This window comes from Chrysemys picta, chromosome 1 (assembly GCF_011386835.1).
Source record: "Chrysemys picta bellii isolate R12L10 chromosome 1, ASM1138683v2, whole genome shotgun sequence".
Taxonomy (NCBI): Eukaryota; Metazoa; Chordata; order Testudines; family Emydidae; genus Chrysemys; species Chrysemys picta.
The window spans coordinates 61686491-61708508 of record NC_088791.1 but is presented as its reverse complement, the minus strand read 5'-3'; the positions used below and the strand labels follow the sequence as shown (position 1 = coordinate 61708508).

At 41.1% G+C, this 22018-nt stretch overlaps 1 protein-coding gene across 7 annotated transcripts in view; it reads right to left on the bottom strand.

Moving 5' to 3' along the window:
- Positions 1–22018, bottom strand: part of MON2 (MON2 homolog, regulator of endosome-to-Golgi trafficking) — a 180742-nt gene that overhangs the window by 129885 nt on the left and 28839 nt on the right. For all 7 annotated transcript variants that reach the window (XM_065568308.1, XM_065568270.1, XM_065568361.1 and 4 more), the window contains exons 4-8: positions 21701–21832; positions 4816–4945; positions 3551–3648; positions 2251–2376; positions 1044–1238 (exon numbers count right to left, since the gene is read on the bottom strand). In XM_065568308.1, coding sequence (XP_065424380.1) covers positions 1044–1238; positions 2251–2376; positions 3551–3648; positions 4816–4945; positions 21701–21832 — 681 coding nt within the window. The remainder of the gene's footprint in view (positions 1–1043; positions 1239–2250; positions 2377–3550; positions 3649–4815; positions 4946–21700; positions 21833–22018) is intronic.

The window sequence follows — 22018 nt, the reverse complement described above, 5'->3', positions numbered from 1 at the left end:
TTAGTCTCCAAAGGAGAAGAATGAGGGGGGATTTGATAGCAGCCTTCAACTACCTAAAGGGGGGTTCCAAAGAGGAGCTCGGCTGTTCTCAGTGGTGGCAGATGACAGAACAAGGAGCAATGGTCTCAAGTTGCAGTGGGGGAGGTCCAGGTTGGATATCAGGAAAAACTAGTTCACTAGGAGGGTGGTGAAACACTGGAATGCGTTACCTAGGGAGGTGGTGGAGTCTCCTTCCTTGGAGGTTTTTAAGGCCCGGCTTGACAAAGCCCTGGCTGGGATGATTTAGCTGGGAATTGGTCCTGCTTTGAGCAGAGGGTTGGACTAGATGACCTCTTGAGGTCCCTTCCAACTCTGATATTCTATGATTCTATGGAGGGAATGGTATGATGAGCTTGCCTAGAATGGCACATGGCCCTTCTGTGATTGCTATTAGCAAATATATGCAAGAGCTGGAGATGGACATTAGAGGGGGAAGGTTCTGAGTTACTACAGAGAATTCTTTCCCAGGTGTTTAGCTGGTGGGTCTTGCCCACATGCTAAGGGTCTAACTGATGGCCATATTTGGGGATGGGAAGGAATTTTTCCCCACGTCAGATTGGCAAAGACCTTGGGAGGGTGAGGGTCACCTTCCTCAGCAACGTGGGACACAGGTCACTTGCTGGCTTGTACTAGAGTAAATGGTAGATTCTCTGTAACTTGAAGTCTTCAAATCAAGATTTGAGGGCTTCCGTAACTCAACCAGAGTTTATGGTCCCACTATAGGAATGGGTGAGAGAGGTTGTGTGCAGGAGGTCAGACTAGATGATCATGATGGTCCCTTCTGACCTTAAAGTTTCTGAGTCTATTCCATTTGATTAAGGATGGTTGTATTGCCCACAAACACAAAACAGTTTATGAACATGTAAATACTGAAAACTATACACAGCGTATACAGCTGTAACCATTAGAAAGTTGACATAAGCCGCTAGCACACTATGGTGCAGAATGCATGCACACACCCACGAGTGTAGATCTGTGAAAGGAATACTTGAATATATTCTTACCAGCAAACTGTAAAACTGCTTGATCAAAACAGAGACTACTCTCAGCAAGCGCATGCAGATAGGAAAATATGGTTTTTCCACTGGTGCAGGTGAAGATGATGTGGTGGAACCTTGTCTGAACTTGATATTTGGGGAGAATAGCTTTATCACAAGAGGGCAAACCCTCTCTTTAAGGAGGAAACTAAATTCTTGATGCTGTAAAGAGAAAAAAAAAAAGTAAATGTTAACAATGAGTTATATAAATTAAAATCATCATCAATTCCAGGATTTAAAAGTAGACACTCTTTAGTAGCTATCAGTACCTATGGCTATAGCCATAACCATTTTTATTTAGTTAATCCAGTAGTTAAGAAAATGGAAATTAAAACACCGGAGATGTTACATGGAAAGATTTCAGTGATTCATTTCTGTCCAACTCTTGCTAATTCTTTGATTAATTGTATAGAAAAAATATATTCTTCATATTTAGAATGCATCTTAGTACTATGAATATACATGTGGCCTAATTCAGAAGTGATATAAATGTTGATGTAAGTTATGTGCTGAGGGAATGGAAGGGAGGCATGCAGCAAGGAAAGCATGATAAAACAGTGTTTCTTTTCACGCTACATTCCTTCTCATTGTGGTTTGTAAGTTAAACTAATCTACCAATACATGACTTATATACCTTGCTCCTAAATTTGGCCAGTCTCTATTAAATGGATTACTGCAAGGTTATGATTGAGTGTTTCCATGCACCAAAGTCATGCAAATTAAAAAATTATGGTTCCTACAATTTTGTGCAAGAGGGACCAAGTTAGGGTTGCTGTGGGAACAGTGATGCCACAATATATCTTCCATATTTTGAAAGAATAGCTTCAAAAGTATAATAAATTATAATGCTGAAGGACAAAAAATGTCATTGCTTGGCACACACCTTGACACAGGAAACTTAAGAAGATATTTATGGTTTATACAGAATTACACGTTGCATGTACTTACACAAACAATCACAAAAAGAGATACCCCCAAATGAACAAAATTAGAAATGTGTGCTCTACACAGAAAAAAGAAAAAGGGCAACAACTGTACCTTTTAGGAAAGGAAAAATAGAATGCCAACAAGCACAAACTAAAAATTGTAGCTACTTTCATATAGTCAAAGTTTACCTTACTAAAACTCTGATGTAAAAGTCTGTTAACTTTCACCTCCTTTTGAAATAACTTACTTGTAAAAACACTTGAGGAAAATCATTGAGGACTGACTCAAGAAGTTCAAGACCAAATGTCCGGGTCATTTCTGTCATACCCACCAGCCAGTAAGGAGCATCAGCATTAACCAACTGGCAAAGATCCTGAGAAACAAATATATCACATAAGTTCTCTTCCTTCAGTAATTAACTATTCTTTTCCAACTCGAAGTTAACTTTTCCCCTTAAATATATGAATACATCTGTACACATACTAAATACGGAACAAGAATAATATGACGGTAGGAACAAAAAAATACTGCATATAAATAAGTCTTTTGAAAGCAGGAGTAAACAGAACATCTTAATCAACAGATTAGATAAATCAGCAAGCTTCTGACTGCTGTAACAAATACTATATTGACCATTTTCATTGTATACTTCATAGTGTTATTGTAATTGGTAATGCAATGTACTCTGGTTTTATCTGGCTTTTAGTATTTGGTTAAAACAAATAAAAAAAAGCAAGCTCCTGAAATTATTATACTATACTAATGACTCCATGGTCAATATGCATAAGCTAGTTCCACATATCTTATTTTAAAAGTGTCTCCGAACATTCACCCTATCTTCAGTTTCCCATCATTCTCTGGGAAAGAATACATCATTGTTGATGATAACCATACAAAAGGAGGATTGAAAACTCTGGGCTCTAAATAATAGGCATGATGTCCATATGATTTCTAGTGAGGTGCACTTTTATTATAAAGACAATTTGCATGCTCAAAAAACAGAATCCAAAAGGAAATGTTTAAAAATAAGGAATGTGTTAGTGTAATAGACAAATATGATTATAATCTATTAAGAGAATATCAAACTGAATTAAGAAAATACGATACTATATTGGTAAAATCCTTTTGGTCACACAAGTGCTTCGTTACTATAATCTCTTCAACAATTTAGTTATACAATGGAAAATTACCAAATACCTGAATTTTACTAATACACCTCTACCCCGATATAACGCTGTCCTCGGGAGCCAAAAAATCTTACCGCGTTATATCGAACTTTCTTTGATCCGCCAGAGTGCGCAGCCCCTCCCACCCCCCGGAGCACTGCTTTACCGCATTATATCCAAATTCATGTTATATCGGATCGCGTTATATTGGGGTAGAGGTGTACAATATTCCTTGATATCTGTTGGTAAATACATGACCCACATCTCTACTATAAAAAAAATTAAAACTTCTTCAGTTATGAAACTTCATCTGCTTTTCAGAAATAAAAGTTCAGAACTGCAGAGTTATTAAGCACAAATCCTAAAAAAATCTACCAATACCTGAAAAAGCATATATGCATCTTTAGCACATGGTTTCAGAGTACTGACAGATCTTCTGTTACTGTTTCCTGGAACTGGTACTGGTTGTTCAATAACATCTGTATAAAAAAAAAGTTTGAACAAAAGATGTTTACAATCAAGTATCTACGCCTATAAGACAAAGTGGCACAAACAGGTAATTGTTCCACTAATAAGTTTCAAAAATAAAGGTCAGATTTTTACTCCTTTTTATTAATGAGTATTCCTTTAAAATACCGTATATACTCGATCATAAGCCGGTTCATTTATAAGCTGACACTCCTCCCCCCGCCCAAGATGGATAAGTAAAAATGGAAAATTTTTATGACCCATTCATAAGCCGACCATTCATAAGCCGACCCATTCAGGGGTCAGCAAACTTTGGCTCCCGGGCCATGAGGATAAGCTGCTGGCAGGCAGAGATAGTTTACCTACCTCAAGCATTCGCAGGCAAGGAGGTAAACCTAAATAAACAAAGTGTCCCAGCACGCCAGCTGCTTACCCTGACGGGCCAGGACAGCAACTGGTGGGGACATTTTCTTTTGGAGTAACAAGAGTAACAGGAACACTAGAGTAATTTTTTTGTATTACAGCAGTGCTAAGAGACCCATGGTGAGACTCTGTGCTGTGAAACACCGAACTCATAGCCCGAAGAAGAAAGACATGGTAACTTCAAGCCACCTTTGTGCTCACCCAATTCTGGGCCACTACACAGCCTTCCAACATAATACAATTTTAGGGTTTTACCTAAGTTACAGCAGCCCGTCCCTAGCTGCCTACGAGTCACAGAACTACTCAATCTCCACAGTTCTACATGCTGTGTCCTTGTCACAACATGACCATCCTACCCTGGCCCCCACCCAAGGACTGCCTTGCAAACCCTAGCCTTAAGGCTGTTGTCTGTAGTCCCTGCATTGGGGAAATTCTGCCCTGGCTTTTAGAGCTTTACACCACTCTGGCCTGTTTATGCAATATAACGGAACTGGAGAGGGGATGAGGATCTCATCATGAATCAGGATCAAGGATCCATTATATTAGATTCTGTACAAACACAGGGGTAAAAGTGCATCCCACCCAACAAAACTGAATGAGCTATGCCTACGATTTTTGCAGCATTTAGAAACTTTCTGTTCTTCAATATATTTATATATTTCAGAATCTAAGCAAGGTAACTATTCCTGTGTTTTTAAATACAGCTCTAGAAAACAGGTTAAAAAACATACAAAAAACAAAAGAAAAACATCTACCTTTGTATCGTTCGTCTTCAAAAACCACTCTCTCAAAAACAACAGTAACTACTTGTCGCACTGTAGCTGCAGCAGTGTTATTTGTGATATTATCTTTCGTGAAGTGAAGTCGAAAGCAAAGAACAATTGCCTGCCATAAACAATTTCCAGTTAATACAACGTATATTTTTTTAGCTAAAACTAATAGTTAACCATATTTTTTCTTCAAATTTATCAAGAAGATACGTAGAGATGACATTTTTATTTATTCTTCTGTGTATCTGAAAAGCTGAACTAAAGTTTGACACAAAAAAGATTTCTGAATCGTGCTGTGAAAAAATGTATTTTCATTGTTCCCATGATCTCATGGAAATTAGACACAGTAATATCTAAATTCTGATTTAGAGATGTGCCAATGAAAACTAATAATTTTACAGGCAATTCAAATACGGTAAGTGACCATGTAAAATATAATTTAACATTTATTCCATTAAAATAACTATGTTAAGAGGACATTAAGGTTATATGGTTAGTCACACAAAGGAAATGCCAAAGCTAAAGAGGTATACACAACCTTAACTCTGCCCCTCTTGAATTAGGACATGGTCTAATTACATGATCACACATTCCTCTAAGGCAAGTAATTAAAATACGAACCATAGGGAGAAGTGATGTTATAACCACACTATACGGTCAGAAGTTGGTTCCTCTTCAAGGTGGTAACACCTCACACAGTAATTATCATAGTAATTCACAAGATGTTTCTCACAGAAATACACTGAGTTGTATTAATAGTACACATTTTAATAATTTCTTTTTACTGTGTATTTTATATAAAAGTTCTCATTTGTATGACATAAGTTGTTTTCTCCTGAAATAATTCATTTTATAATTAAATTTATTATTGTATGTTTTTACACTTATGTTGCACTTCAACCATAGTAACATTGCAATGTGTTGTGAGTTGCACAAATATTTAAAAACCTTGTTCGGCTTTCTCTTTCTGTAATTGACTTACAGAGTCTGTTTACATGGCACACACAGATTAGTACACAGTACCAGAAGATACCACACACACACGTTTCCAGAAAATACTACCTGATACTAAATATATATTTTTAAAATTATAGATAGCACTGATGCTAATGCCTATAGTTAAGGCTGCCTAGAGACTTGTTAAGAATTTGACAGCTATATTCTGTCTGTATTGAGCATGCTCCAGCCGAAGGCTGAGCAAGCTCTTCCCTGCAATTGCTCTTCTTAACTCCCAGGGATTGCTGCGATGCCATATAATGAAACAAAGGAGGGAGACTCTCTTGCCTCTGCTCGCATGCTTCAGCTGCTGGCACCAAAAAGGAGGAGGAAGCCACTTGTCTGGAATGAAAAGAGGTGAGGAGGTGGGGGGATGCAGAGAGAAAACGCTGAGAGAAGAGAGAAATGCAGAAGGAGAAGAAACAGGATGTAGGCAGGATGAAGTGTGAGGGATCAAGACAGACTGCAGGGTGGGGAGGGGTAGATGGGGCAGAGAAAGGCTACTGGAATACATTTTAGTGGCAGAGGGGACAGATGGGTTAGACAGAGAAAGCAACAGCCATAACTACTACACCATGCTCCCTCCCAGAACCTGGAACAGAACCCAGGGTTCCTGAGTCTCAACATTCCTCTGCTACCTAGAAAACAGCATGAAATCCAATGGCAAAGTGCCTTCCCTACCCCAACCATCCACCCCATTTAGTGTCTCATCCACAAAAGACAGCCAGCTACTGCTATCAGTTACTCCACTCCATTAGCTCTAGTGGTACAGGTCTGTGCATCTAAAGATTCCAATCCTGCCAGTGAACCATGTGGATGGTCAGTGTGTCTCCACATGATAGAAGTTCTGTTTTTTCAGTGTGTGCGCCAGCGTGCATGCACGCTTTTTTTGTTTTGTTTGGGTTTTTTTTGTTTGTTGATTTTTAAGACTAGGAAATTACACAATAAAACTTAAGCTTGTAAAGTAAAGCACTAGAAAGTTAAGAAATGCCAGAATAAATGTTACCCACACAACCTTAATTTGGCTCTCTTGTGCATATGCATTGTTGTGATAGTATATAGTTATTTAATAAGAAACTATTTTTTTCCCACTGACCCTGCCTCACTCAGTGCACAGGATGGAGGATGCTCAATATTCAACACATGACATGGTATATTTACTGCATGTCTTCCAAATTCTGCATGGAGTACAGAATTCCTAATTTCCTCAGACTTTTCTGTGGTGCCCACCACAGTAATATCTCACTGCTTCACAAACTTTAATGAACTTCTCTTCACAACACCCCTCAGAGGTAGGGAAATAATATCCCTATTTTATAGATGAGAAATAGGCAAAGAGAGATTAAAGCCAAAAATGTCAAGAATGTCCACTAATTTTCAGTGGCAGAGACCAGGACAGAAATCAGTTTTCCAGGATGGCATTCAACTGCCCATATTTCAAGACCATTCTTCCAAACTCAGCAACAAATGAGGCACAGGTTATACAGAAACAGCTTCATGTACTGCACAACCTTCATTTTCTGAGCACCATCCATCCTGTACACTGCATGAGGTTGGGGTCCTGTGGAAAGCATAGTATGTAATTATATACAGTAACTCCTCACTTAACATTGTTCCAGTTAACGTTATTACGTTGCTGATCAATTAGAGAACATGCTTGTTTAAAGTTGTGCAATGCTCCCTTATACATTGTTTGGCAGCCACCTGCTTTGTCCACTGCTTGCAGAAAGAGCAGCCCGTTGCAGCTAGCTGGTGGGGGCTTGGAACCAGGGTGGACTGGCAGCCCCCTCATCAACTCCCCTAAGTTCCCCGTGCAGCAGCCACCCAGCAGGCTATCAATTGCCGGGCAGTTCAGCTGTCCCTCCCCACACTGCCATGTGCTGCTCCTGCCCTCTGCCTTGGAGCTGCTCCTGGGGGCCTCCTGCTTGCTGTGCTGGGGAGGTGGGTGAGAAGAGGGGTGCTAATGTCAGGGTGTACCTCTCCCATACCTCATCTCCACAGAGCGGAGCGGGACAGGACAGGGCTCAGGAAGCTTGCTGGCAGCAGCTGCTGTCTCAACTTGCTGATCTACTTAAAAAGGCAGTGTATTTAGAGTGGGGTCAGTGTTCTTAAAGGGGCAATGTGCATCTCTCGCACATGGTGTGTGTGTCTGTCTCTCTCTCTCTCTCTCACACACACACACCACACAGTGTGTGTCTGTCTCTGTCTGCCATGCTGTCTCCCCTCCCTCCATTCGTGCTGCCTTGTAAAGTGTGAGGCTACATTAACAACAATGTGTTAATCCTTGAGGGCTCAGCTGAGTGCTAGTTCATCATTTAGCAGTAAGGCATTCCCTGGGAAATATCCCACCTTCTTCCACCCTCTGACTTCACCACCTCAACCAAGCTTCACAATCATCATTGCTGTGTTCAGTAAATTGTTTAAAATTTATACTGTGTGTGTATATATAAAAATAAATACCACTACAGTCTTTTGTCTGGCGAAATTTTTTCCCCTGGAACCTAACCCCAACCCCCCCTTTACATTAATTCTTATGGGGAAATTCGATTCGTTTAACATCATTTTGTTTAAAGCAGCATTTTTCAGGAACATAACTACAACGTTAAGCAAGGAGTTACTGTAATTAAATACTATCATAACGCACAAGGGGGATAAATTAAAGTTGCATGGGCAACCTTAATTCTTGCACTTCCTAACTTTTGAGCACTTGACTTTGTGTCCTTAGTGTTCTTTTAACATAGCTTTTCTGTGTGTGTAATTTTAGAAAATACCATGTGCTTATGCAACGTAAGATTGCACTGTAATACACAGATTCAAGGAACAGAGTTAAGGTTATGCATTCAACCTTAACTTTTGAATATTTAACTTTGCTATTTTAATGTAATGTTCACAGATTTTTGCGAGGAATTACCTAGGGTGTTTTTTGCTTTGAAGAAAACAAAGATTTAACCATATAGTTTAACTAATAGAAATTGGAATACACAAATATCAGAAAGTTATCCCAACTATACATGTGCAAGATACCAGTAATTAGAAAAAAGGTAATATCTGTACAAATCAAAGAAAAAAATACTGTAAATACACCAAAACAGCTAGCAGTCTCTGACCCTTCACTAGTCACGTCAATGTAAGTCTCATTCAACTGAGACTAAAAATACAAATATTTCAGTGCTAACCACACTCAACAAAACCCCATTCACCCTTCTAAGCCTGCATGAGTGATGCTCTTCAATATTTACTCAAAAGTATGCACTTAAGAGGACTAAGGAGTCAAAAATATCTACTGTGCATAGTTGCAACATGATTTTCAAACACTCTTAACTAGGTCACACAAAAATTATTTTTCTTCAGAAAAAGCCCATGCCCTTACTCTGTAGGGACTACTGCACACCAAATTGCAATTTTCAGATTTCTGCCACTGGCCTTCTCAGGCTTTATTTTAAATCAAAAATACGATGACGTTTGAAACTTTGAAAGTCAGTCAGAGAAAGAAGCAAGAACGGAACACTGGCTCTCTGGCTCCCAGCCCCTGGAGCATCTCCCTAGGCCTGGGGAACATTTTGGAAGCAATCAGCAGGTGGAAGATCTTCTACCAGATCCTAAGCCTTCCACAATGCCAGATATCAATTTGAAACATGAATCCTATCTATTTGGGAACTCTGAGAATCACAGAATATCAGGGTTGAAAGGGACCTCAGGAGGCCATCTAGTCCAACCCCCCTGCTCAAAGCAGGACCAATCCCCAGACAGATTTTTACCCCAGTTCCCTAAATGGCCCCCTCAAGGACTGAACTCAACTCTGGGTTTGGCAGACCAATACTCAAACTACTGAGCTATCCCTCCCCACAATTAACTTAGCTAATATGCAGCACTGATACATCCTTGTGTGCACACTTACTTGAACTTCATGAAGAAAGATTCACATGCTTGGGATATGATTTTTCAAAGGCTCATAATTTGAGCAAATCAAAACCATTTTTCCCTGGAACAGGCAATACTTAACTCCTCAATGAGGACTATTTCAATGCTAAATTGCAACTTTCAAAACTTAATCAATTCAGTCAACTCTTTTTGTTAAAAATATAATGGTTAAATATTTGCCATTTGTTCTTATATTTGCATCCATCATAATATGAGTGCCTACCTCTTACCCACATATGCTTTCCTTTCACTTAAGGATGGCTGAACCATTTCTGTTCATAGATATAAAAATATCACCTTCCAGTAGAGACCAAGCACAAAAAATGTCAACCGGGAATGTTAGTCCGATAAATCTGAGAGGCTGAAAACAGTGGGTTATAACAGAAAATACTGTGTAGTAACTACTGCATACAGAGATGACTAGTGCCTGCAGATAGTAAGGGGGCACAATTTAAACGTTTGCCCCCCAACAGCTTAAGTGACAACCCCCTACGACCTCCCTCCAGCTTCCAGCTGTTTGCTGCTGCCTCTCCCAGTGGCCACAGCTCCCAGCTTGCCAGCTCCTGCAGTTGACGTGGGGGGAGCCCAGCCACACCATGTGATGAGTGGGGCCAGCAAATACTGGCAAAAATCTGAGGAGAAACATGTGAACCAACATCCCCCCCCCCCCACACACACACACGTTGCCTCTCACTGCATATAACTTTTCTTGTTTAAAAAATTCACACAGCAGTTTAAATTTCAGTTGGTGGAAAATACAGAATGTCCAACTATTGTGTTCCTGATGCAGCATTTAACAATCTCTCCTCTTAAGGGATTTCCATTTTCCCTACCAATGATGCTGCTTCTGCTCAAAACACTATCTCTGACAAACGGATAATAATATAGGGTAGGGTTACCATACGTCCGGATTTTCCCGGACATGTCCAGCTTTTTGATCCTCAAATTCCCGTCCGGGAGGAATTTCCAAAAAGCCGAACATGTCCGGGAAAATAGGGAGGCATGGTAAGGGGACCGCCTCCTCCCCGGGGTTCAACTTTCCTGGCTCCCACCGCTCTCCCCAGCGCAGCAGCAGCCGGAGCCCGGGAGGAGGCAGCTGCGAACTGGGATGCCGCTGGCCGGCACCACTCGGCCGGGGCCCGAGCTGAGCCGGAGCCGCTGGCACCGGGGCTGGGGGTGCTCAGCTGCCGACTGGCGCCGCTTGGCCGCTAGACAGCAGCCGGAACCGGGGCCCAAGCCAAGCCGGAGCGACTGGGGCTGGGGGTGCTCAGCCGGCGCCCCAGGGCCCAAGCCGGGCGGGGCCAGAGCCTCTTGACCGGCCGCTGGAGGGAGCCGCTCGGCCGGGGGGGGGGGGGGGGGGGGGGACTGGGCCGCTTCTCCTCGTGCCCCCCCCAGCCCCAGGTTACCTGCTGCCTGCCTGTTTCAGGCTTCCCGCAAACATTTGATTCGCAGGCAGCAGGGGAGGGGGAGGAGCAGGGGCGGAGCGTTCAGGGGAGGGGGTGGGGACTTTGGGGAAGGGGCGGAGTTGGGGCGGGGCCTGGGCCCCTTGGAGAGTTCTCTTTTTCAGGGGCTCTAATATGGTAACCCTAATATAGGGATAAAGCCCATTTTGTAAAAACAGGAGAACTTCTGAGATTGAATCTTAGCTTCCACAGGGAAAGACAAGGATGCGAGAGTTAGAAATCAGAAAAGGAACTCCTAAGACCTGGTATCTTTTGTCTCTCTTACTTCTTCAACAGAGAATGAAAAAACTACAAACGCAATAGCAGAGAAAGGAATAACTAAGTAACATTAGACATACTGATGTTAAGTGAGGCAAGAGTGACATGCTCCACAAAGAGTTATTAGTAAATTCCCCCAAAGGCTGGCTCAGACTAGGAGAGTGATTCAATATAAAGTATTCGTGCAGGGATTACTATGCTGTTACATTCAATGTCAACCAAAAAAATAACATCCATCTATTTAGTGAAGATGCTAAGGGCACAGTTTAGCTCCAACAGTAGTGACTCTCTCGTAGTACGACTGCTTCTGAACTACACTGTATGTGACTGTTCTAGGGGAATATGGATTCATGCCAGATTTCCATTGTTCTTGCTGAAAACATGACATTTTGTAGTGTTAATAAAAAACAAAAAAAAAGCAAGAGGTCCATCTATTTAAAGTAGAGATTATTTGTGAAACTCCAGAATTTGCTTAAAGCCAACCAGATTTGCTGTTCTTTAGGACACAGATTAGGGTGTGAAGTACCAAGAATAAAACTCTACCTGAAAGGTTTCTGTTCAAATAACTCTATTGTCACTTTCAACAATGGCTTCTTTACCTCTCAACATAGATTATCATTTTTTAAAATGTATGTCTGGAAAAAATGAAATTGTGAAAGAGTGCCGAAGAGGTCTTTGGAGTAACTTTGGTGAAGTTATTACCTAAAGAACGGAAAATAATATTTCATTTTCTCTATATATAAAAATATTTATAAACTATTTGAATGACCTTGATCAGCCTTGCTCTGTGCCAATATCTGTCACTTGGATTGCAGAAATGAAAGCATGAGAGAGTTTTATATTTTAATAACCTAAAACTGACCAAACACTTGATGATCTATGTTATCTGGGGCAGGCTAACTAAACCTTTCTGCATGTAAGTATTTGGAAGCCTTTAAATAATCATCTAGGAAATTAACTTACTAGAGGCAGCCAGAGTATAGTTTCTACTATATTTTCAAGCTACAAGTCATGAGCCGTCTGATATCAATATCTTGGAGTTTACACACCTTTTCCCACAGGAAACCAATTGTTCCAATATAAAATTCTTATATGAATTGTTTAATCTTTTACAAGATGGAAAGACTATGTTGCTATAGATTTTCATATTACTAACAATTACTAACTAGAAAGAAGGTTAAATATATTAACTCTAAAGTTAAAAAGCACTGATTGAGATATATCACCTTTTGAATTGCTTATAAGGAAAACCTTCAACAAGGGATTGTCAAAAAAATCAATAATAGCATAGACTTAAAACAGAAAACACTACTTCAAATTTTATTAAAATAAATTGAAAGTAGCTTCAAATCTTACATTTTCCCCAAGTCACCACGTCAATATTGAAACTGCTCCTAAGACTGGCCATCTAGGCAGCCAGGTAAAGATGGCAGTTTCTTTAGTGATTTTGCCCTTCCCCGGCTTGTGGGGAGGGGGAAGGAGGAAAAGGAGGGGGGCCAGAATATCAAACCAACACATCCTAAAATTACATCCCAGGGTTTGTTGTTAATGTTAACAATTTGAATAGCCAAGTCCAAGAAAGTACCTACTATCTAGCCCCCCAGATGCTGAATTACTCTCTGCTCTGTTCTTTATACCATTTATCCAATTTCCAGTTGCCTTAATGGGCTACCCTGCCTCAGCTGCTGCGGTCACTAGAAGCCCCTGATAACACTTATTTGTTCCCTCCTGTGTACATTTGGACTGTAATCATCCAAACATAAAACAAACACTAAGGGAAAAGAAAGAACCTCCCAAAAAAAATTACCCTGTAAGGGGAATTTTGGTACACAGAATTCCTCAACCAAATTTTGCCAAGACATGGGTCAACAGACCTATTCTTGAAAAAAGTACCATGTAATTAAGATAAAAGTGGATCAAGACCTTCGTTTTTGTGTCTCAGTTGAAAGGTGGCATCAACACAATGCATCTTTAAATTATATTGTAATGTTATTTCAGTTCTAACTCAAAAGTGTGCCACCAACACAAGGGCTATTTAGGAAATAGGTTTTTGGGGGGACGCCTCCTTTAAAATACTAGTCGGAATAAACCCTCGGTGTATTGGCTAGGATTTCAGAGCTCAAGGTGTTGTGGGGTCCAGATTTCTTTGCCATAAAACATGCACACGTGCACAAGATTAATGGATTTAAAGCACTAGGTTATTACTCAACGGAATAGTCCTTTTAAAAAAAAATCACTGCTGTAGTTTTATAGAGAGGGATTTCTTATTATGGAGGAACAGTAAAAACAGATGAAAAAGGGTTGAAGCTAAAATAAAACCAGTTATCTAAAGTCCAGAGGAAGATGGAAAGACTAAAACAGCAGAACCGAGATTTTTTTCCCCTTCCATCCATTGCATTGTACTGATTGGCAAACAACAAAAAAACACCATACCCTTTCATTTTGTAGGTAAACATTTCTGGATGAAGTCACCTGTCATGATAAATGTGCTAAACAGCATTTTGTTAGGAAAAAATATTCTAATAGTAAAACTTAGACTCTAAGAAACAAAATTCTTATTCTAAATACCAATATTTAAAAAAATGTTTTTTTGTGTGTGCTTGCACATGTGGCAAGAAGCCAGAATTTGATCTGCTAGTAATTTTACATAGCCTACCTTTCCTCCAAGTCTAGAGTGGTATTTAAAATGTAACCATTGCCTTCGGCATCAACAATATTTGTCAATACTAGCTTTGTATAAATTAGTTTTGCAGGAGGAGACTTAAGCCTTTCCAGTGATTGCTACATAAGCTACCTTTGCTGTCTTACAGATATTTGTCACTGCAAGGTTAGCCCTTACTAAAAGGCTGTAAACCAATGAAATAATAATGCCAAAAGGAATTTCACTCTCACATACTAACTTTTTGTTGCTGGAGTTGACATCCAGACCCAACATGCAAAACATATTCACACTAAAGTGGCAATTCCTGGCTCTTGCAGTCACCAGCTTGTTCCCACTGCTTTGGGGCTTTGCATGTAGCTACCTAAAGTGTGGATGTGCCATGGATTTAAAAGTATTTTTCTGTGACACCAGGAATTAGGTTCTCTCAACTGTCTGAAAGTCACTAAAAGTGAACTGGCAAAATTGTTCAAACATTTTAAATAAAAAATAGGAAACTACAATCATTTCATTTTAAATATTTAGTTGATACATATTTCACTTATATATTTGTATTCAATATCCGTGGCCTTGCACTGTCAGCGTATACAATCGACTAAAAATCTCTCAAATTAAGCCATGGAATCTTGCTGCTTTGCTGTACTAGGTCATGTTTTAGTATGCACAGTATTAATTAGCAATACATATTACTTCACATATTTATAGGTGATCTGAAAATATGTTTAGAGAGTTAGAGCTTTTAGGATCTGCATTAAATTATTCAAATGACTAGAGTAATGGAGAAACAAGGTGGGTGAGGAAATATCTTTTACTAGATCAACTTCTGTTGCTTGGAGAAGCTTTCAAGCCAGAGAGATGAGGAAGAGCTCTTAAAACAAACTTCACCAAACAAGGACACTCCACCAGAGAAGTAGATCATATCATGGAACAAGTCACTCAAATAACCCAAGAGAACCTTTTTCAATGTGGGGAAAAAACCCTCCGTCCACACACACCTAGCTGTCTCCTACCCCACCAGAACCCATACGGGTTAACATTAAACAATTGCGACCACATCCTGAAAGAAATCTTTCCTGAACCCCCTCTTCTGGTCTTGAAGCAACCCCCCCCAACCTTGTTGCCAAGGTCCTCATCGGAAGCCAGATCTCCAATGACCAGGATCCGCCAACTCAAAGTGGTGCCAGACTCTGTCAGACCAACAGATGCAAAATGTGCAGACATATCTCAACCTCTATGATCATAGAAGTGCAGGATTGGAAGGCTCCTCAATAGGTCATCTAGTCCAGTCCCTAGTACCCAAGGCAGGATTCAATAATAACTGAACCATTCCTGACAGGTGTTCTTCTAATCGGTTCTTAATTAATCTACAATGAGGGAGATTCCACAACCTCCCTAGGCAATTTGTTCCAGTGCTTAACTATCCTGACAATAAAGAAGTTTTTCCTAATATCCAACCTAAATCACCCTTGCTGCAATTTAAGACCATTGCTTCTTGTCCTATCCTCAGAAGGAGAAGAATTTTTCACCCTCCTGCTTGTAACAACCTTTTATGTATTTGAAAACTGTTTTGTCCCCCCCTCAGTCTTTTCTTCTCTAGACTAAACACATCCATTTTTTTTTCCAATCTTCTCTTATAGGTAATATTTTCTAAAATTCAATCATTTCTGTTGTTCTCCTCTGGGCTTTCCCTAATTTCCCCACATCTTTCCTGAAATGTGGCACCTAGAACTGGACACAATACTCACACTGAGGCCTTATCAGTGAGGAGTAGAGTGGAAGAATTACTTCTCGTGTCTTTCTTACAACACACCTGCTAATACACCCAAGAATGATGTTCGCTTTTTTTGCAACAGTGTTACACTGTTGTCTCATATTTAGCTTGTGATTAGGGATGTAAATAACGTGTAAAAACAGTAACCATGTAACTGATTAAAATTCTATTGCTTACAGGGTTAAACGTTTACCAGGGGAACTAGGGATGCGTGGATCCCCGTTGTTGCCCCCACGCCAGCATCCCGGCGCGCCCAGAGTCCTGGCTGCCGGCCCCGGGGCCGGCAGCTCAAAGGGACCCCGGCCGTGGGGCCAGCAGCAGGGTGGGCACTGCGGCAGACCCCAGGCGCTGCAACAGATCCCGGCCACACCGGGATGCTGAGCAGCAGCAGTGCAGCTACCGCAACAGACCCCTGCCGCAGGGCCACCTGCACGCCCGGAGGGACCTCGGCCACAGGGCCGCCCGCCCACCTGGAGGGACCCCGGGCGGCAGCTGGGACCCTGGGCGCAGGGCTGGCAGGCACGACGGAGCTCCTCTTCCCCAGCAGCAGCAGGTCCAGGCCGGGGGAGAGGCAGCTCTCTCCGCTGCAGCCCTGAGTGCCTGCGTGGCGCTTAATAGGCTGCTGCGCAGCCTCACAGCTTAGAGGGAACTTAGGATCCCAGGATCGGCAGCTGGGACCCTGGGCAGAGTGTAATTGTTAACAGAAACCAATAAGCATCAAGCTTATCAGTTAACTTGTTAAACTCTTACATCCCTGCTTGTGATGCACTATGATCCCTTTCTGCAGTATTCCTTCCTAGGAAGTCATTTCCCACTTTGTATGTGTGCAACTGATTGTTCCTTCCTATGTGGAATACTTTGCATTTGTCTTTACTGAATTTCATCCTATTTACGTCAGACCATTTCTCCAGTTTGTCCAGATCATTTTGTATTTGAATCCTATCCTCCAAAGCACTTGCAACTTCCCTTAGCTTGGTATCATCCACAAACTTTATAAGTGTACTCTCTATGCCATTATCTAAATCATTTATGAAGATATTGAACAAAACCATACCCAGGACTGATCCCTGAGAGACCCCACTCAATATGTCCTTCCAGCTTGACTGTGAACCATTGATAACTACTTTCTGGGAGTGGGTTTCCAGCTAGTTGTGCACCCACCTTACAGTAGCTCCATCTAGGCTATATTTCCCTAGTTTGAGACAGTATCAAAACCCTTACTAAAGTCAAGATATACCACATATACCACTTCCCCCATACTCACAAGGCTTGTTACCCTGTCAAAGAAAGCTATTATGTTGGTCTGACACGATGTTCTGGACAAATCCATGTTGACTATTACTTATCTTATTATCTCCTAGGTGTTTGCAAAAGGATTGCTTGCTTATTTGTTCCATTATCTCTCCGGTTACTGAAGTTAAGATGAGTGATCTGTAGTTCCCCACGTTGTCCTTATTTCCCTTTTTATAGATTGACATTATATTTGCCCTCTTCCAGTCCTCTGGAATCTCTCCTGTCTGCTATGAGTTTTCAAAGATAATCGCTAATGGTTCATATATCTCCTCAGTCAGCTCCCTGAGTGTTCTACATATTTCATCAAGCCATGCCAACTTGAAGTAATTTTTAACTTGATCTTTCACTATTTTAGCCTTAGATACTACCTCATTTTCACAGGTGTTCACTCTCTTAGATGTGCTATCTCTACTAACCTTTTTGGTGAAAACTAAACAAAAAAGTCATTTAGCACTTCTGTCATTTCCATATTTTCTGTTATTGTCTTTCCCCCGCTCACTGAGTAACAGCCTACCCTGTCCTTGGGTCTTCCGCTTGCTTCTAATGTATTTGTAGAATGTGTTCTTGTTACCCTTCATATCTCTAGCTCAGAAATGGGCAAACTTTTTGACCCAAGGGCAACATCTGGGTATAGAAATTGTATGACGGGCCATGAATGCTCACGCAATTGGGGTTGGAGTGCAGGATGAGGTGAGGGCTCCGGAGTAGAGCCAGAAATGATGAGTTCAGGGTGCAGGAGGGGGCTCCGGGCGGGGGTACAGGCTCTAGAGTGGTGCTGGGGATGAGGGGTTTGGGGTGTAGAAGGGTGCTCCAGGTTGAGACCAAAGGGTTCGGAGGGCGGGAGGTGGATCAGGGTTGGGGTATGGGGGGGGGGGCGGGGGCTCAAGGGTGCAGGCTCCAGGTGGCACTTACCTCAAGCGACTCCTGAAAGCAGCGGTTTGTCTCCCCTCCAGCTCCTACGTGGAGGCATGGCCAGGTGGCTCTGCTGCGTGCTGCCCCATCCGCAGGCGCTGCCCTTGCAGCTCCCATTGGCCATGGTTCCCGACCAATGGGAGCTGCAGGGGCGGCACTTGGGGCGGGGGCAGCGTGCAGAGCAGAGCCCCCTGGCTGCCCCTACACGTAGGAGCAGGAGGGGAGACACAATGCTGCTTCCGGGAACCACACAGAGCAGCCCCCGACCCTTCTCCGAGGCTGGAGCGGGGCAAGCCCCAGACCCCGCTCCCGAATGGGAGCTCGATAGATGGATTAAAACGGCTGGCAGGCCAGATCTGACCGCGGGCCGAAGTTTGCCCACCCCGCTCTAGCTAGTTTAATCTTATTTTGTGCATTGGCCTTTCTGATTTTGTCCCTACATGCTTGTGCTTTTTTAAATATTCAGCCTTCCTAATTTGACCTAGTTTCCACTTTTTGTAGGCCTCTTTTTTGAGTTTCAGATCACTGAAGACCTCCTGGTTAAGCCAGATTGGTCTCTTGCCATATTTCCCATCTTTCCTACAGAGTAAGATATTTTGCTCTTAATAATGTCTCTCTGAAAAACTGCCAACTCTCTGTTTTTCCCCTTAGACTTGCTTCCCATGGGATCTTAGCTACCAACTCCCTCAGTTTACTAAAGACTGCCTTCCTGAAATCCATTATCTTTATTCTGCTGTTTTCCCTCCTACCATTCCTTAGAATCATGAACTCTACCATTTCATGGTCATTTTCATCTAAGCTGCCTTCCAGTTTCAAATGCTCAACCAGTTCCTCCCTATTTGTCCAAATCAAATCTAGAACAGCCTCTCCCCTACTGGCTTTCTCCAATGCTTTCCAATAATTTTGTTGGATAATCTGTGCCCTGCTGTATTATTTTCCCAAAGGATGTCTGGGTAGTTGAAGTCCCCTATCACCCCCAAGTCCTGTGCTTTGGATGATTTTCTTAGTTGTTTAAAAAAAGCCTTATCTACCTCTTCTTCCTGGTTATATGGTCTACAGTAGACCCCAACCATGACATCACCCTTGTCTTTTACCCCTTTTATCCTTACCCAAAGATTTTCAACAAGTCTGTCTCCTATTTCCATCTGAACCTCAGTGCAAGTGTATTTATCTTTGATCCTTCCCTTTTTTCCCCTGACTGTCCTTCCTGACTTTCTTCTCTGCAAAATCTCTTGAGCAGATTTTCTGCACCATGCAAGAGCTTTGGGTTGACAATCAGTTTCAAGAAAACTGTGATCATATACCAAGGGATGGAAGAACCAGTGCCCGACATTACTCCGAAGCATAAATCTCTTTGCATCGTTGACAGCTTTTGCTACTTGGGTTCTATGATCAGCAGGAATCTTGACCCTCTGATTGAACTAACAGAGCTGGAAAAACAGCTAAGAATTTCAGGCTATTACAGAACCGTGTATGGAATAACAGCAAATTTTAATTAAGGTGAAGATGCGGATCTATGAGACTTGAGTGCTGTCATTCCTGCTCTATGTTTCAGAAACATGGACAACATATACTAAACACATCAGGAGACTGAACAACTTCCACATGAGATGCCCGTGTAATATTCTGGAAATAAAGTGGGACGACAAAATATCAAACACAGAGGTGCTGAAGCATGCAGGATTGATACACTTAGAAACTACTATCAAGAAGAAGAGGTTGCAATGGCTCAGTCACGTCAGGAGAATGGGAGGTGACTATATCCTCAAGAATATTTTGTACAGCAAGATTCAAGACAGCTCTAGAAAGCAGAGTTGCCCTTTATGACTGTACCACAATGTGTGCAAAAATTATATGAAATCATTCAACATTAATGTAGACAACAAGGAGGAGCATGCAGTATTCCGTTCAATCTGGAGGGAACATCTGGCACTGGGTTCAGGTCAACATGAAGTGGCTTTGATCCAGAGGATGGAAGCAAAGTGAGAAAGAAGAAAGGAGCATGCTGTAATTTTGGACTCCAACTCAGACAACACATGGATCTGTGAAACTTGTAACACGCTATGTTGCTTTGAAATTGGGCATGTCAACCATAAGCAGATTCATCAGGCACCTGACTAGACCTTTTACACGTACGCCATGATCCAGTGGATCACCAGTTAGCTGAGCAAGCTGTACCCTTCTATACCAATATTCCAGTCACCATTATCCCACCTAGTCTCTATGATGCCAACTATATTACAGTTGTGTTTATTCACTAGTATTTCTAGTTTTTTCTCTTTATACCCCCCATAGTATTGATGATCAATACTACCCACAACACACCTTTCAAAATGCATGGGTCCTACATATGCCTATCACATGTGGTGTACCTCATCCATGCCCCAGTAACAACTATGTGGGTGAAATGAGACAAGCACTTTGAAATACTGTCAAATGAACTCTCACAGAAAAATGATAAAAGACAAATGCCATATCACCCATGGGCGAACATTTTCACAAAGCAACCACTCCATATTTGACCTCTCAGTCCTCACCCTCAAAGGAAAGTAGAACACCAACTTCAAAATATGAGTCTAGGAGCTTAAATTCATAACTTAGTTAGATACTAAAAAATCATGGACTTAATATAAATCCAGTGTCTTTGTCTCATAACAATGTGTAACCCACTAACCTTTCTTGGTCCTTGGTACAGGTGCTAACTGTCCGCTTCACCATGAATGGTCTCTCTTGCAACATGCGTTTACACCTCATCTGTTCTACCCTTCTATTTAGCTGTGACAGTGAGAGTACCTCTCCCAGACCTAAAGAGCAGCTCTGTGCAAGTTCAAAAGCTTCTCTCTCTCCAACAGAAACTGGTCCAATAAAAGATATTACCTCACCTACCTGTTCTCTTAGCATTTATTTTGGATTTCCTTATTTCAAGCATGTGTACACTCCTGCCCAACTATCAAAATTCTGCCAGCTTCTATTCTTCTGAACTTTGCCACTGATGTTACAACTACCAATGAAGAATAACTGATAGTGGACCATGCTTACTAGATTAAGGCAAGTCACATTTCTCCCAATATTTTTTTTAAATATTTTTCTTTTAAAATATTAAAAAAATACTTGTTATTTGATATCCTACATATTATAATATAAGAATATTTAAAATATGCAACAGATTTTAATTTCTAGTACTCTCACCAGCAGAGTATACACTAGGGTAATCACAGCAAGTGGTAGTTCCTGATCAGTTAAGCCTGTTAGTTACAATACACAACCAGACAGTAGCGGAATATTTCATCTTGAGCAACTCACTTTACTTTTCCATACTCGAGTTTTCTCTTCTATGAAATAATACTACCCTCCTCCTTGGTAAAGTACTTTACGATGTTTGAATGAAAGATTCTTTATAAGGACAAAGCATCCTTTTGTATTCACTCTTACATAAAAAGTATTTTTATCTTTACTAAAGGACTAAATATTTCAACAAGTGTTTGCAGGATCAGGACCTATGTTTCGGAAGCAGGTACATAACTTCAGTGGAACGGATTTAGATAAGCAAGTTAGTATGTTAAAATAAATATCACAGTTGCATAAACAAATTCCTACCTTGGAGAGTGCATCATCATGGACAACTGTATTAGTTGTTAAAAGTACAAGAACCGTCTGAAGTAATTTGAGTTCTTCAAGACTATTTTCCATCAGTTGCCAAAGCATGTTAATAATATTTCCAGCTGCAGCCTATGAAGAAATCATTTGATATATACAATTAAATTTTATATACTTTGTATTTAATACCACGATTACACATACATTTAAAATACATCATTCATATATACTATAGTAAATTCATTTTTTTCCTACAACCATATAAACACACAGGGAATACAATACTAATTTCTTTGTCACAATGGTCCTGGATATCAA